Raw genomic sequence first — 16,970 nt, 5'->3', positions numbered from 1 at the left:
TCACTGCCCACCACTCACATGCCCGGGGCCCACTTTGGTTCACTACCCATAGCCTACGAAAACCTGTACTAGACAATCAATGATGTTTGTTCCCAACGAGACACTGAAGTCTATTCCACTTCCTCAAAATCCCCAGAATGAAGATAACTCAAGGAATCTGTAGTAAATTTTGTAGTTGAGCAATTTGGTGCAGTATTTCTCAAGTAAAAAAATGTGCCACATGTTTTAGTGTCGCAATTTGGTGCAGTATTTCTCAAGTAGAATTTGTTTTGCAACATGTCTGTTAACAAAGTCGTAGTTGCTGGGCAGGTCTGTCTCATGGTCTATGCTATTGGATAGAGCGCAATCACCGCAGCTATTCACCCCATATTTGTGGGCAAATGGACATCATGGACATCATCCCAGCCTTCATTTACCCATTGTCAGTACACATGTTCCAAACTCTGTTTTAGACCAGCTTTTCAAAGAGATTTGTTGTTTTTAAAGGCAGTTGCTCTTTATTAAGGCCGTGCAGTGCATGATGCTTGGCAGGAAATAATTACAGCAACGCTAAGAGGTCATTCGCATTCCCATGTACTGTGCACTGAAGAGATTGTCAAGAGGACTTACAGGGGCTTACATTTTGAAATTCACTTTTGACATACAATTAGCCATACGAGCCAACTTCCAAAGCAAACCTGTTGATAAAAGTACCTTATGTCACAACAGTAAAACAGTCTGACCATTTCTTTTTTGAGGGATTTAGGCCTGTCGCTTGTACGCTTCGCCATCATCCACCATTCACCCTCTCTCTCTCTCTCTCCTCTCTCTCTCTCTCTCTCTCTCTCTCTCTCTCTCTCTCTCTCTCTCTCTCTCTCTCTCTCTCTCTCTCCCTCTGTCTGTCTCTCAGGCTCCCCACTGGCGCAGAACACGGAGTTCTTGGAGGGTTTGTTTACAGAGAGGATGGGAATGCGGGAAACATAACCGCATCCTGAATCTGTCTCTGTCTCCCCTGGTCCCCCTGGACTCAACACTGCTGGACCAGCTGGAATCCTGTCTCCTCGGTGACCCAACAGTGTGACGAACCACGAACCACGAGCCATCACCATGACGATGACACCAGCAGGAAGTGGGATGCGTGCAGCCTACACTTTGTAGCTCAGTTGGTAGAGCACAGCACTTCTAACGCTAGGATAGTGGTTTTGATTTCTGGGACCACCCATATGTAAAATATATGCACGCGTGCCTGTAACTCGCTTTTGGATAAACGCGTCTGCTAAGTGGCACATTATTATTATTATTATGATATTGTTATATTATTACACTCCAGATGTCCCTGTGGCAGAACCCTTTGTGTTCCAAGTTTAAGCCTCTGTGGAAAGGGTTCTACATAGAAACCAAAAGGGTTCTTCAAGGGGTTCTACCATGGGGATAGTCTAGTGGGGAACAGTTAGGGCCTTCTATGCCTAAGGATTTATAAAATAATAGTTTTAAAATGTAAATGTCCTTTTCATTTCTATGTTATCTTTTCAATAATATTTCAATGATATTCTAATTATATTATTATTTTCAATGATATTCTGATCTAATCTCTTTAGTTTGTTGAAGAGGAAAAAAATATTGAATCAGGATCTTTCTTTGGCGGTCTCTGGGGTGATAAATCTGGCTAGCCATTGGCTAGGCCCTCAGAAGTTATATTAAAATTGTCTGCCATTCAAATGTATTAGGGCAGAAGCGACTCGAAGGAGTCGGAGGTTCACTCCAAAAACTCTAGTCTGCACTCAACTCCGCGGATGTAATATTGTAGTGTTGAGATATACTGTACTTGGCTAGGATAACACCTACTGCAGCCAGTAGCTAGCTAGACTGTGGGAAAACTACTACGCTCTATTGCGCAGTGACCTGTACGCCTTTGAGAAGGTGGACGATTCCATACGTTTTTGTCCAGTCCCACCCATTACAAGTCCAAATGTGATTGGTTAATTCCACTGTCACTCCAAAATTCTACCCTAATAAAGTTGAACGGCAGATGCCTTCTATCTACAGTGCAGTGACTTCAGAAAGTATTCATACACCTTGACTTACTCCACTTTTTTTGTGTTACAGCCTGAAATAAAAATGGAATACATTTGTTTTGTTCTCACCCAACTGCACACAATACCCCATTTTTATTTTTTTATTAATTTGCCAACATTTCTAAAAATACATTTCCACTTTGACATTATGGCATTATTGTGTGTAGGCCAGTGATACAACAACTCAATTTAATCAATTTTCAGGCTGTGACACAACAAAATGTGGAAAAAGTCAAGGGGTGTGAATACTTTTTGAAGGCACTGTAGCGTCTGTTAGTCTAGCCAATGGCTGATTTAGCTAGCTTGTGTATGTATTCTTTTTGTATTCTTACGATTGGGACCTACTCTCTTATTATGTCCGCGTGAATGTGCTGCTTATTCTTTAACATCACGCTGTGTTTGACTGCTGTCTTTCCATCGGCCCTATGTGCTTTACAAAAAAGTGCGCTCTCCTACATGCGGGGCGCTGCATATTACGGTCGTTGTCCGTTCAGCATCACAAGACTGTCACACTCCCATCTTTTGATGTGTCACTGTTGTCGCTTTTGGTGATGGTGGGATAGTGATGGCGTTAGGCTACCACAGGTTGTGTAAGCAGTGTGGTTGTTGTTGCTGGTAGCATTATCCGTGCGGATGCCATCTCTGTGTGAGTGGCAGTCCGAAGCACGGCTCAGCCTCAGGCCTGTTCGATTCAGTTGGGCGCATTAATACGTGATGCTACGTTTCTGTAATTTCTCTTGATTTTTGAGTTTTGTACATGTTGTAAAAAAAATAATAATCCCCCCACTGAAGGCCTAGGTCCAATAGCCATGGGTCGCCATTGCGTAAAACCCTTTTAGGTTCTAGGTAGAACCTTTTTTCTAAAAGTGTAGGGTCTGTCCTGATTTTAAATTGTTTCAAAGTTCTATGCTAATGCTATTCTACATTTGCACAAAATTATATGACATTTTTCCCATTCAGTGCATTAGGTAATTTAATAGGAACCACCAAACTAGATCACAATGAAATAATTAAGCAAGTTGTATTACTGGGTAAAGGATCCATTCTGATACAGTGCCTGTCATATACATAGAAAAATACATGTTCTTTCATATGTAAATATTTTTTCATAAAATGATTCCCCATTTCAACTATGTAAAGAGAAGTTATCCTAGCTGGAGATCAGATTTCATGGAATGGATATGAATACAAAACCTTAGGTTAAAATGTTTTACATCTGGTGAAAACAACCCAGTTTCCATAAATACAGCGTTGTTATCTTTTGCCAGTATGCTCTCAACAGAACCCGTGTGTTTTACAGAGGATATCTCAAAATACTGTGGTAAAGAAAATGATGGTTGTGTGAATTGAAAAAGCCAGCACAATGAGACAGTAATTACATACAGTAAGAGGTTATCTGTAGCTCTGCATGAAAATTCACAATATTACACGTCACTGCTTTAAATGTACCCACTGTGTATCATTGTGACACAGTAAACAGATTTTCATATATATATATATGAATATATTTTCATATATTCAGAGAAAAATTACTTAATTCCATGTTGAGACCAACAGCACGGGGAAAAACACACTAAATGTAGTGTTGACTTTGACACAACACCCTAAAAGGGCCTTGGACCGTTTAGCATGACATCATGAAGGAAAGCAAAAACAGACATTGTTTTCACATTTTCCTGATTACAATCCTATCAGGCACACCTCCGACCAACCTGGACTGAAATGAGTATGATATGTCACATTTGGTATGGTATGTATTAATTTGTGGATCCATTTCATATGATATGTTATGAATTGCAATTCGTACAATATGTTACAAATTTGCAATACGTATTATATGTTATGAATTCCCATTTGTTGTGGCTAACGTTAGCTAGGTGGCTAACACTAATGTTAGCTAGGTGGCTAACGTTAGCTAGGCTAGGGGTTAGGGTTAGGAGTTAGGTTAAAGTGTTACGGTTAGGGTTAGCTAACATGCTAAGTAGTTGCAAAGTAGCTAAAATATACTAAGTGGTTGTTGCTAATTAGCTAAAATACTCAAGTTGTCCGTGATAAGATTCAAACATGTAACCTTTGGTTTGCTAGACGTTCACATGATATGGCAACCCATCCACGTCAACCAAGCACTCTCCTTTTGTTTGCGGGCTCTATTTCTTTTATGCCGACTTTTATTCTTTGGCCCTGCGCCCCACTAAAGGATGTGTGTTTGATGACACTTTAATACCATACATAAACTATTATACTAATTTGAGTGGCCAGGATTTTCGTTTGCTATGTTATGACTAGTCTATGAGACCAGACTGCTCTGACAGTGTGTCCTACTGTACCATACAAATTAACGAGTTCATTTAGGTAAAAGCTTACAGTAATTTCAAGCTTGGGTTCCTCGGAGAGTAATATAGTATACCAATTATCATATGCATGACAATCCCAACTACAGTAGTAACACAAAGATCAGTATTCACAGTGTTAGTTATTTCTGATTGATATAGGACAACTGGGGTACACTAACACCTTGTCTTACCACTGAGGATATCAATCAAATGAAATGCCTCTGTAGATTGTATTTTATTTTGTATCAGTGTCCAGCCAGTGATTTGATTTGTGGGAAATGTCAAATGAGATTTAAATTCTGAATAAACATGGGTTTGTGATGCCAATTAATTAATTAGCAGTGGAAAATTCTGCATTTTGTGTTTTATCTGTAGGTTGGCAGGGCGCATTGGAGAGATCCTGTTTGTGGTAAAATGATTTGAAAGCAATGCAGCGGGATTCGTTCGGCCAATTCTCAGCGGTGCTCACTAAAGCAAGGGGTGGGCTTGTCATGCTAATAATAAGGAAATGACTGTTTCGGTTACAGCATGGCCATTATTACATCTGATTAAGTGGCCTACGCCAATAACAATAACAAACATCAGTGGAATGGAATAGTCTAAGGCCGGGATATTTTACTGGTCGTTCGTTCCCGGAGTATTTTTGTGACGAGCTCCTTTAGAAATAACATTTTGTACAGACTCCAGACAAACCTAGTGTATGTCACTTGCTTACACCTCCTCCTGAACTTTCCACAATTAGGTGATTCAAAATCCATTTTAAAACATAGCTTAATCTAATTTAAACACTCATTCGTATTTCCATATTGACTTAACAAAGTAGGTCACCAGGCTCGCTTTAAATCCATTAATATCAATGAAAACATAACCTGCCTCTCGGAGATAAGACACCCATTGTATTTGAACTATTGACCTTAATCATTTCCATGTCATTGAGCAAAACCATTAAAACCCTGGAGGCAGAGTGAGAGGCTGCAGATGGCCTCAATCTGATCTGGGAAACATTTGACTGGCAGAGCTGTGATCACATCTGATTAGGAATCTCACTGGCTCATTAGCAGGTAAGCAGTGGCGATGAGGGTGATAGCAGCCTTGCCCTGCTTACTTGAAATAGGCACATCATGCAGGTCTTGCAATGCCAATGTAGCGTGGATCTGGATCTTTTACTTTGTATTTGATTTCACCTTTATTTAACTCGCTCTGTACTGTTACCATTAGGAGGAGTTACGTCTCCCTGACATCTTAAGAACACCCACCCTCTGCATGCAACAATGTGACAGTCCCATCAGCCAGTGGAATTACCCATCATCCTCACATCAGGGAATGGTATTGCAGTGTGAATGTCATTATGTGTGATTTCCAAATATGACAGACAAGACACAAGAAATGTTAATGGGGACATTAATCTTAAGTGTTTGTTATTTTATCTATTCAAATAGGCACCAACTGCAAAACAATGAACCTTGAAGAAAGACCGCGACACAACACTGTTATCGGGCCCATGGTCAACACACTAATGCTTTTACGGCAACACATCAACCATACAGTTGAACCCCGGACTTCGGGTTCCTGACGTGATATTTGTTCAATGTACCGTCACAGCAGACACAACACAAGTTGAAACGATGATACACTTAATTTATTTCCCAGTGAAATTGTCGAACTCAAAACACGTAGCATTGTGCTTCACTCTCCGGCTGACAGAACACATTTAGGATTTTTGGAGCTGTTACAATGCATCTGGAGGCTCATTGAAAGAGAAATGTAAACATGTCAAATCCATTGTTAGATAACTCTGTCCCGCCCAGAACACATACCTACAATAGATGACGAGGTGGAGAAGGACACAGTTTGATGGCAAACATCCTTAGTTTCACGTTGCATCACATCTATGCGACTGAACTTAGTGTGGTCTTTCTTACTGTCGTCACAATGTACTCATGGTCAATCTTGATATGATTATTTTCATCTGTATCAAACACATTTCAATCGCAAGTTTACCATTTGAGGTACATAATGAGGTGTCATCCCCAAAACTGATAAAACATTTCACATGAGAATTCTAAAATCTCCCCCACGTTCTATTCTACATAAACTGAATCATCCCCCACTTCCACATAGTCTTGTGCTTTCTCATGTCCGCCCATTGCGATTCAGGATGGCTGTTCATTTCTTAACACCGAGTATGGTCATCTGAAGACACTCCTCTTTGAGGGCCACCAGCTCTGTCTTGTAGGTGCTGGCCTTGACCTCGCTGTACAGGCCCAGCTGCTTCTTGGTGGACAGTGGTGTCTCCAAGGTGACAGAGCCAGCTGTCAGTGCGTCAGCTGGCGAGGGCGAGTTCCGCTTGAAGACCCCCAGCAGGGTGGTGAGCGCGTGACCGACGTCATGGCGTGCACCCTCGTTAACAAAACAGTAGAGGATAGGGTCAGCCACACAGTTCAGGCTGGTGAGCGCCAGCGCCACATGGTAGGCTGCAAACAGGTCCTCCTCTGCGCCACAGTTGCAGGGCTTCTGGAGGAAGAGGATGCTGCGACACAGCAGGAGCACGTGGTATGGCCCGAAGCACAGCAATACGATCAGGATTAGGCTCAGCGCCAGGCGCTTGATCTTGGCCTTCTCGTGGCACTCCGTGGACACATTGCCGCGCACCGCCCGCAGAATGCCCCGGTACGCACCCAGCATGAGCAGCCAGGGAACCAGGAAACCCAGAAAGGTCCGGTAAAGGTTCATGCCCGCCACCCAGTCTTGCATGGGGTACTTCTCGAAGCAGAAGGTGTGGTTGAAACGGTCCTGGAAGAGCTCGTCGTGGAAGAGGGGTGCAGAGTTGGCCACTATCTCGATGGCCCACACCACGGAACTGACCAGCACGGCGGTTTTGACCCTCCGGACCTTGGCAAACTTGAGCGGGTAGGCCACGGCCAGGTATCGGTCGATGGAGATGCAGCAGAGGAAGGCGATGCTGACGTAGATGTTGGTGTAGAAAATGAATCCGAACAGCTTGCAGGAATTCTGGCCGTGAATCCAGTCGTCGTGCTGGAGGAAGTAGTCGATCCATAGGGGCAGGGTGCCGATGTAGAGAAGGTCAGCCACGGAGAGGTTGATCAAGTAGATGCCCAGCTCATTTTTCTGCTTCACCTGCAAGTAAGCTGCCCACAGAGCCATGCAGTTGGTGGGCAGGCCCAGGACGATGACAATGATGTACAGCGTAGGCTGGAAGTACTGGTCGATCTTTGAGTCCACATTGCAGAAGGAAATGTTGCACATTGTCCTCATATTCTGTAGGTGCATTGTTATTTTGACACTAAGCATTTGCAGGGTCAGGACAATCTGACATGTTGTTGTTAATGAGAAGGGAAGAGGGAAATCGACATTCCGTACAGTGACGTTTCCTTCTTGTTGAGTAATTCCTTATATCCAGGCCTGAAAGCAGACATTTTCTCCAGGCGGGCTTCACATGTCAAACAGACGTCTCCCATTTCACAGTTGGGTCCCACACCTTTTTCAGAGGAAGAAGACAAGAGAAAAAAAAAGTGGTGAAATAAAACCCCTCTTATTGACAAAGAGCCAGGCCACCACAAGGACCACATAAATCTCGGAGAGACTATTGTCCGGGGTCTGTCGCTAGCTGTGGAGAGATGGGTGGGGAGGATGATGGGGTGAAGGGGGAGGACCGGGCCACTGTGTGCTGGATAAGAGCTCTTCAAAGGCCAAACACACACACTTCCTCCAAGAGCGTCACTGACGATCCGTGCCACGCACACAGCAGCAGCAGGCGATCTGTTAACTCAGGCCTCAGGCTCTGCCCACCTGAAACAGAAGAATGGAAAGCGTGTGAGATATTGGAATTGGCAGGACACACTTCGTTTGAGTTTTCCAACCCAGTCAGTTTTTCACATACTAGAGTTCATGTTTATGCACTTGGAGTGAATTGTCAAATCCATTAAATTCTCAAGTTACTCTATATCAACTTTCTGCTGCCTATTGTTTCTGGTATTTAGTCAAACGTTGAACTTCCAATACTCCTCACCTCTCTGCTTGTTTTCATGTTGTTTTCAAGCCATTATTTCTTAGGTCATTCCGGTCTTTCTCAGTTTCTTATGTTTTTACACATAGTGTATGCTTTACACGAGAATATAATTACAGTGGGGCAACAAAAAAGTATTTAGTCAGCCACCGATTGTGCAAGTTCTCCCACTTAAAAAGATGAGAGAGGCCTGTAATTTTCATCATAGGTACCACTTCAACTATGACAGACAAAATTAGAAATAAAATCCAGAAAATCACATTGTAGGATTTTTAATGAATTTATTTGCAAATTATGGTGGAAAATAAGTATTTGGTCAATAACAAAAGGCACTGCAGGATTTGAGTCCCTGGCGGCGTAGTGTGTTACTGATGTGTTACTGTGTTACTGATGGTAGGCTTTGTTACTTTGGTCCCAGCTCTCTGCAGGTCATTCACTAGGTCCCCCCGTGTGGTTCTGGGATTTTTGCTCACCGTTCTTGTGATCATTTTGACCCCAAGGGGTGAGATCTTGTGTGGAGCCCCAGATCGAGGGAGATTATCAGTGGTCTTGTGTGTCTTCCATTTCCTAATAATTGCTCCCACAGTTGATTTCTTCAAACTATTGCAGATTCAGTCTTCCCAGCCTGGTGCAGGTCTACAATTTTGTTTCTGGTGTCCTTTGACAGCTCTTTGGTCTTGGCCATAGTGGAGTTTGGAGTGTGACTGTTTGAGGTTGTGGACAGGTGTATTTTATACTGATAACAAGTTCAAACAGGTGCCATTAATACAGGTAACGAGTGGAGGACAGAGGAGACTCTTAAAGAAGAAGTTACAGGTCTATGAGAGCCAGAAATCATGCTTGTTTGTAGGTGACCAAATACTTATTTTCCACCATAATTTGCAAATAAAAAAATAAAAAATCATACAATGTGATTTTCTGGATTTTTTCCCCCTAATTTTGTCTGTCATAGTTGAAGTGTACATATGATGAAAATTACAGGCCTCTCTCATATTTTTAAGTTGGAGAACTTGCACAATTGTTGGCTGACTAAATACTTTTTTGCCCCACTGTACATACTTGATACGAAAGTGTACTTTTCTATTGACAACACAGCACTCAACACAGCCACATTCCAAGTTCCTCCTTCTTGAAAAGAAATACAGACGGACACGAGGGACAGCCCTGTCTTATCCACCTGTCATGATTGGTCCAATTAGTCCCAATTCTGATGGAAACTACACCAATCACCGGTAGCATAATATGCAGTAGTGAACAGTAGTTCACTACTGAAGTAGGCCCCGAAAGATACCAGGCTAGTCTTTGTAGAGAAAGGAAGGACGGACCACTCCTATGGTGACCTTGTCGAATACAGTTCAACGGGAACACTCCTATTGATATACAGGGTCACAAAACACGTCAGCAAGCCATAATAAAAAGTGCTTAGAGTTACGGCTCCCGTAAGTACCCACAATAGGACAGATACAAATGACACAGTCATGGTGACGAGGGACCAATAATGTAAATTGTTCTCGTCAGTTTGCAAGTACGACCGCGTATTCTAGGTACATTAATCCCTGGGAATACCCCGTAATGACTAGGGCACGGAAAATTAAAGGACAGGGCATGTTAATAATTCAACATAATTCTAGTGTATCCAGGGCACAGCATGGTGTAATTCCACTATGTGTTGTATCAAGGTGTCATTTTCCTATCACCATTCAATTACAGGCAAAAAAAAAAAAATGTTGTTTTTTTGGGGGAATTACACAGCATGCTTATAGCGATTACACCCTAACCGTCATACTTGCATTGTAAAATGATGTCGAGAATTTCCCCTCTGATTATTGATTTATCTACCTCGGGGAGGAGCAGTGGAGAGGTGCTGAGTAGCAGAGATAGGCTAGGGTAATGCTGTAAGGAAAGATAATGCAAGTAGACTTCAATTCATCCACAGAAATGTCTAATGACACTTGCATACATCAGCACCAGCACTAATATTATGACGATTTTACAGCCTGCGCTGTTGGGGTTATTTTCATTTCCACAGATTTAAAGCTTATGTGGATCTGGTTTCTTTCCAGGAAAAAAATTAACACTGACACTGAAGAATGTGGTTTGTGCCTACTGTCAATTTCAGATGCTTATCTCAGAGTGTTTGCATATGCGAGGGAGGAATCTTAACACTGCAATGTCAACTACAATATAATGTAGCTGTGATCTATACCTGACCCTGAGACAAACTGGACTTAACATGCTTGATATTGGGTTGACTTTGAAGTTAATCATGCACAGGTCTTTCTATTAATGCTCACCCTGGTGATTTTAAATTTGTACATTATTTGCCTGGGTATATTCATTTTCTGTACTTAGACTGTGTTGACAACTCTTCCTTCATGGCTCAGTGACCACACCGATGTTATCATCATACCTGCGCTAGTCTTTTGAAGGTTGTAGGCGTACTGACAACATTCATCCGGTTCAACGTCTTCCAGCAGTTTGCTTTGGCGTACAAGCCTCAGCCTGTATAATATAACTCATCCGAAGGGTGTTTGTTTTGTCCTGTGTCCTCCTACCTGGTCAGTCGAGCCCAGAGGCCTGCCTGGCTAGATGACTCTTGGAAATGTGCCCTGTCTAAACCTGTGCCATATTGGACGTTATGCTAGCCAGTGGTTTGTGAGGGCTTGACATTGTTGCCCACACAGCCTATAGATTCCAGTGGGAGCAGCAGGGAGAACTAGGGGAGCCTGTGCTAACCTGGAACACATTGTGCAACAAAGCGTGGCGTTTGATCAGCTGCCAGCTAGGATTATCGAAGCCCCACCACACAAAGCCCACCACTTTGCATTGTGCGGGGGTGCTGGGCGCGACAGCCATTCACCCTTCACTCCCATAAATGTGCTTAGCCCACACTTTTTGCTCACTCCTACAAATGTCACTTCCGTTCAACTGATTTTGGTCTGTAAGGTCTTTTGTTTACTTTTGTTTCAGAGATTTCCATTGTCAATGGGGGTATATACGTTGGATGTCTTTCCATGGGTATATTCAGCCATAGTTTGCATGAGAGTGTGCCCTTATACCATAATACAGTGGGTAACTGAAACTAATTGAAAACATTGATGAATGATGGATCCCAACTTAACTCAGTCTAATTTCACAAAGTCATTGTGAGCAACTACCACGATCTTGGCGCCACCTTTGTGTAGAAGTTATTATGACGTCCTAACTCACACCAGAGTGCTGTTGGTCTGTGCCATTGTACCCTGGTAATTGGGGCACATGTAGGTCACCCTCTATAATGAATGAATAATAGACCAGACTTTTCCATAGAACCAGCATAACAGGTCTCAAAGCGTGATTAAGTACAAGTGCTCTAACAAGGAGCTCTAACATTACAGGAACTTCCCAGTGAGTATTTCTGGATGTCTAGTGGTTTAACCATGAGCTAAAGCTGATGGACCTAACATAGTGAGAAAGCGCTCACTCAGACACAAGACAGTGTGTTCAGGAGAATCGGAAACTAGCTGGCGGTTAGCCAAACAGTCACTTTGACTATGAAACACTGGGAGTAAAAGTACTACGACTAACAATTCAACGCATAACACAACACAAGTAAATCCAGGACAAAGGAACCTAGACATGGTCTTCTTAATCTTAACCCATAGCAGCTGCTCACGAGTGTTTTTCTTTGTGGCCAAGAAAGACGGTGGATTACGTCCTTGCATCGACTACCGGGGACTCAATGCCATAACCGTCCGTAACCGTTACCCGCTACCCCTTATGGCCACAGCCTTCGAGCAGCTCCAGGAAGCAGTTGTTTTCACTAAGCTTGACCTGCGGAATGCATACCATCTTGTGCGGATCAGACCTGGTGACGAGTGGAAGACCGCTTTCAACACGCCTACTGGTCACTATGAATACTTGGTGATGCCCTTCGGCCTGACCAACGCCCCAGCGGTGTTCCAAGTGCTCATAAACGATGTGCTTAGGGATATGCTTAACATATTTGTGTTCATTTACTTGGATGACATCCTCATCTTTTCGAGCTCTCTTCAAGAACACACTAAGCATGTCAGACAAGTACTCAAGCGCCTCCTAGACAGCCATCTGTACGTTAAGCCGGAAAAATGTGAATTCCATTCATCCCGAGTACAATTCCTGGGATTTGTAGTGGAACCCGGTCGAGTCCAAATGGACCCCAGGAAGGTAGAGGCGGTAGCGGATTGGCCCACCCCCAAATCCGTTAAGGAAGTTCAGCGTTTCCTGGGCTTCACTAACTTTTACCGCAAGTTCATCAACTTCAGCTTGGTGGCAGCCCCTCTCTCAGCTTTAACCAAGGGTGGCAATGCAAGGTTTTTGTGGGGAAGAGAAGCTGAGACGGCCTTCCAAGGACTCAAGCAGCGCGTCCTCTCTGCTCCCATCCTGATACTACCGACTACGGATGAAGCGTTTGTGGTGGAGGTAGACGCCTCAGAGGTTGGTGTTGGAGCTGTCCTATCTCAGAGGGGTGAAGACAAGAAGCTTCATCCGTGCGCTTTCTTCTCACACCGGCTTACCCCGGCTGAGAGGAACTACGATGTTGGGGATCGTGAACTCCTAGCGGTTAAGATGGCATTGAAGGAATGGAGACACTGGCTCGAGGGGGCTTCTCACCCGTTTCAAGTGCTTACGGACCACAAAAATCTGGAGTATATCCAGCAGGCGAAGCGGTTGAACTCTAGACAAGCTAGATGGTCTCTTTTCTTCAATCGATTCCAGTTTATCCTCACCTATCGGCCCGGGTCGAAGAATCTCAAACCGGATGCCCTGTCCCGAGTCTACGCTCCTGCCATTCGAGATGACACGGACATGCCTGTCCTTCCTGCTGCTAAGATCGTGGCTCCGATCTCGTGGCAAGTTGAGGATACCATGAGACGAGCTCAAGCTATTGAACCGGACCCGAAAGGATGTCCTGCCAATCGGTTGTTTGTCCCCAAGGCAGTGAGGTCCTTCTGTGGGGGCACTCCTCTCGTCTCACCTGTCACCCGGGCGTAGGTCGCACCTTGGAGTTCATCCAGCGTAAGTTCGGGTTCGTAACCGGGTCCTGACATAAGTCTGTTGTCAACCTTTTGGTTAGCAATCAGTTGCTCACGAGTGACTGGTAACTGTATTGCATCAGCAATAAGATCAATATCCTTCGATTCTTCCCTGTGCTGTTTGTCAGAGGGGATCAGCTTCCCAGAGGTAGCACACAACCCATCCTCTTGATCAAACTCTTTGAACAGAACAGTGTTTGACAAATCTATCACGTCACCCACTTGTCGTGCCTGAGCACGAGTGACATCACAAGCGGGGAACACATGTGGATAATTCTGTGCCAGCTCATTGGAGAGAAAGCGGTCACTTTTATCCAATACTTCCAATACGGGTACTACCTTTCCTCCAGCAATATCGTTACCCATTATAAAGGTCACACTTTTTACTGGCAACATAGGATGTACCCCCACTCTGAATATTCCACTGATTAACTCAGAGTGTACACTCACAAAGTGCAATGGCACTGGGACAAAACCCATTTCATTACCCTGAACTAACACACTGAAACCACAGTTGGTATTGTCGGAGAAGGGCAACACATCAGACAATATAAATGACTGCGTCGCACCAGTATCTTTAAGGATTTTAACCGGACACTGAGACGCTTCGTCATTCGTTAGGGAACACACCCCTCAAAAACGAACGGCTCATAACTGCAGTCGGGGACTGAGACTTTCAAAATACATTTACACTAAGGCACCCGTTTCGTTTCAGACCTCACAACCGTACGAATTAGCCCAACACCTGTTGGCGGCTTGGCACGAAGAGGCATCCCTTGTTTGCGTTTTAGCAGGAAGCAATCATTAATCATATGTCCTACTTTATGACAATAGAAACAGGGACGCTCATTTTTCTGGCGTGCTTGATGTACTGCTGACCGAGTAGGGCTACAAGTAGGTAATTCAGTGGCTCTACTCTCAGTATGAGCCGCAAACACTCTTGTGCATCAACACAAACTCGTCTGCCAACACAGATGCTTCTGACAGGGAGGATACTTTCTGTTCATTTAGGTAAACTGCAATGCATTCGGGTAAGCAATTTTTAAACTCTTCCAACAAGATTATTAACTCACAGAGAGAGTTGAAATCAGATACCATGCCATTTATCAAACACATTTTCCTTGTCTCTAGCAAATTCCACATAAGTCTGAGTAGAAGACTTTCTATGAGACCTAAATCTGTCGGTATGCCTCGGGAACAAGCTCATAGGCGCGAAAAACAGTAGCTTTGACCACTTCATAATTCAAACTGTCTTCAAGAGGTAGCGCTGACAAACCCTTTTGGGCTTTACCAGTTAATTTACACTGAAGTAATAGGCACCATACGGCTTCAGGCCATTTCAATGCTACGGCTTTCAATTCAAAACACCTGTTAGTGAGGACGGCTCACTAACAGGCACAGCAGGAACGGAAGCTAGCCTCGCAGTCTCTGCCTCCAGTTCCATCTGGCGCATCTTGAACTCCAACTGCCGCTGTTCTCTTTCTGCCTCAATTTTACACATTTCCAACTGGAGATTTTCTCACCTGATCTGGGCTTTCTTACGCCTCCAGTTGGAGCTGTGTCAAATGGCCATCCCTCATGGCATCACCGTTTGACAGTGGGGACAGTGACAGTTGCTCAAAACAGAGCAATGTGGCTGGAGCTTTAGCCTCGCCCTCAATCTCAGACACCAACGGGCTTAGAGGAGCTGCAACATCCCCTACAGGGGTAGTAGGCTCAGGCAGCGGTAACACAAGCACTTGCTCTTCCAACAAACTAAACTCTGCGGGAACAGATACAGCATAATGGTCAGCCAAGGTCAGTAAATCAATTCTACGACATTTGTCAAAAACCTCCTACATAGGGTTATCCAAAAAGGATGTCAAATCAAAAGTAGCTATTTTGAACTACCACTAAAACACATGCGCCAACAAATAGCAAACTAATGCTACATCAGCTATTCCCAGCTGTAACGCTCAACACTGAACTAGACCACCACAATTATTTGCACGAGCGGCATGGGTGTTAGTAAAGACTTGATCCCGGATGAGCCCCCACTTATGTTACGAACCCCTTACTCCCAGCAGTCTGGGGGGGAGGGAAACGAGACCCGTAACATATCTTACGCAAATCACAACAGTGAAAAAGAACAGTGAGAACTAAAAGAAATCCACAGACAACCTAAACCTATCGTCAAACACTTTAGGTTTATTGTCAAACACACGGTAATGGGGTGTGGGAAAAAAGGGCTGAGCTGGACCCAAAGAAAGAAATAATAACTAGCTAACTAACCAATAAAATACAGTGGGTGGTCCGCCCAGTACTAACTAGGGTATTTAGTTTTCCTACGGGTAATGTATGCCCATGTGCAACTTGGCTTGGTATCCCCTTTTCCCACCAACAAACAAACAGCCATACACCACAGCAATACATACTCAGATGATAACAGACTATTTGAGATGTAGGCTCAAAAACAAAAGAGCGATAGCTCCAGAGACAACTGATTGGGTTTCTTTTAAACCAAGGGATAGGGGATGTGATTGGGTAAGGGAAAAGGAGCAGTGTCTTCAGATTGGCGACTGATGACTGCCACCTGTGACTAGGGCAGAAGGAGAGATAACAAATACACACAGGACACCTGTATCCGTAACAGTGGACCATTAGCTTCAGGTTAGTCAGGAGACACACAGATGAAGCACCAGCGGCTTCCATACCCGTGTGTTATTTATTTGAAACATATCAGATAACTGTGATTTATTGTTCACAGTTATATCTATTTGACCAACCTTCATACGTTTCATAATGGTGACTTTCGCTCTTTAGATTCAACGACAGTCGCCATTTTTACTTCACATGAATAAGTGCATTTGTGCAGCTGAATTAGCAGTGTCCCTTGGCCAATATTTAAACAGCACGTAATACTTAAAACTGCCAGACACGGTTAAGTCTGAAAACCATTTACCATAATATAAGAATTTTAATCTATTTCCAGCTCAGGAGAAATTGTCAGTGTTGCTTGGATTGGGACAGGAAACACAAGGATGTGAGTCACATTCAGACAGTTCTATCTAACGTGGCGATGGCTGTCCAAGCCGCACCGCAACAACTCTAACTATTCCTTGTCTGATAGAAAAGTAACCCTTTTGGTGAACCCTATGACGAACGGACAATTGAGAAGCTATGGCCACAATAGACAGTTCATAATTGATTTACATTCATTTAGCCTATGACATTTTCATAGGGAAACTTTGAGATTGTAATAAACTTCTAAATAATATGACACAAGTGACATAGTAAATACACTCCAGGTAATATATGCTTCAAAGCACAGATCTGAGATCAGTTTTTCCTACTCCTTACCTCAATAGTAGTGATGACCTCACACCAGATCAGTGCGGATAAGCAATCTTTACCATCACCATACTGACCCAACATTACTTAATATTAGCAATGATAAGGATGGTTGTTCCCTCCCTGTAACATAACCAGTTGGACAAGTGACATTACCAGTTGGACAGTGTCG

The 16,970-nt window shown here is 43.6% G+C and overlaps 1 protein-coding gene across 2 annotated transcripts in view; it reads right to left on the bottom strand.

The window, feature by feature from the left end:
- Positions 1-5,794: 5,794 nt before the first annotated feature.
- The window catches only part of LOC118385325 (G-protein coupled receptor 4-like), a 33,152-nt gene continuing 21,976 nt past the window's right edge, over positions 5,795-16,970 (bottom strand). For both annotated transcript variants that reach the window (XM_035772387.2, XM_035772394.2), the window contains exon 2: positions 5,795-8,197. In XM_035772387.2, coding sequence (XP_035628280.1) covers positions 6,554-7,699 — 1,146 coding nt within the window. In that variant the 5' untranslated portion in view covers positions 7,700-8,197 and the 3' untranslated portion in view covers positions 5,795-6,553. The remainder of the gene's footprint in view (positions 8,198-16,970) is intronic.

The sequence above is a fragment of the Oncorhynchus keta genome, chromosome 1 (genome assembly GCF_023373465.1).
Source record: "Oncorhynchus keta strain PuntledgeMale-10-30-2019 chromosome 1, Oket_V2, whole genome shotgun sequence".
Classification (NCBI taxonomy): domain Eukaryota; kingdom Metazoa; phylum Chordata; class Actinopteri; order Salmoniformes; family Salmonidae; genus Oncorhynchus; species Oncorhynchus keta.
This window is presented reverse-complemented; position numbering and strand designations above follow the sequence as displayed.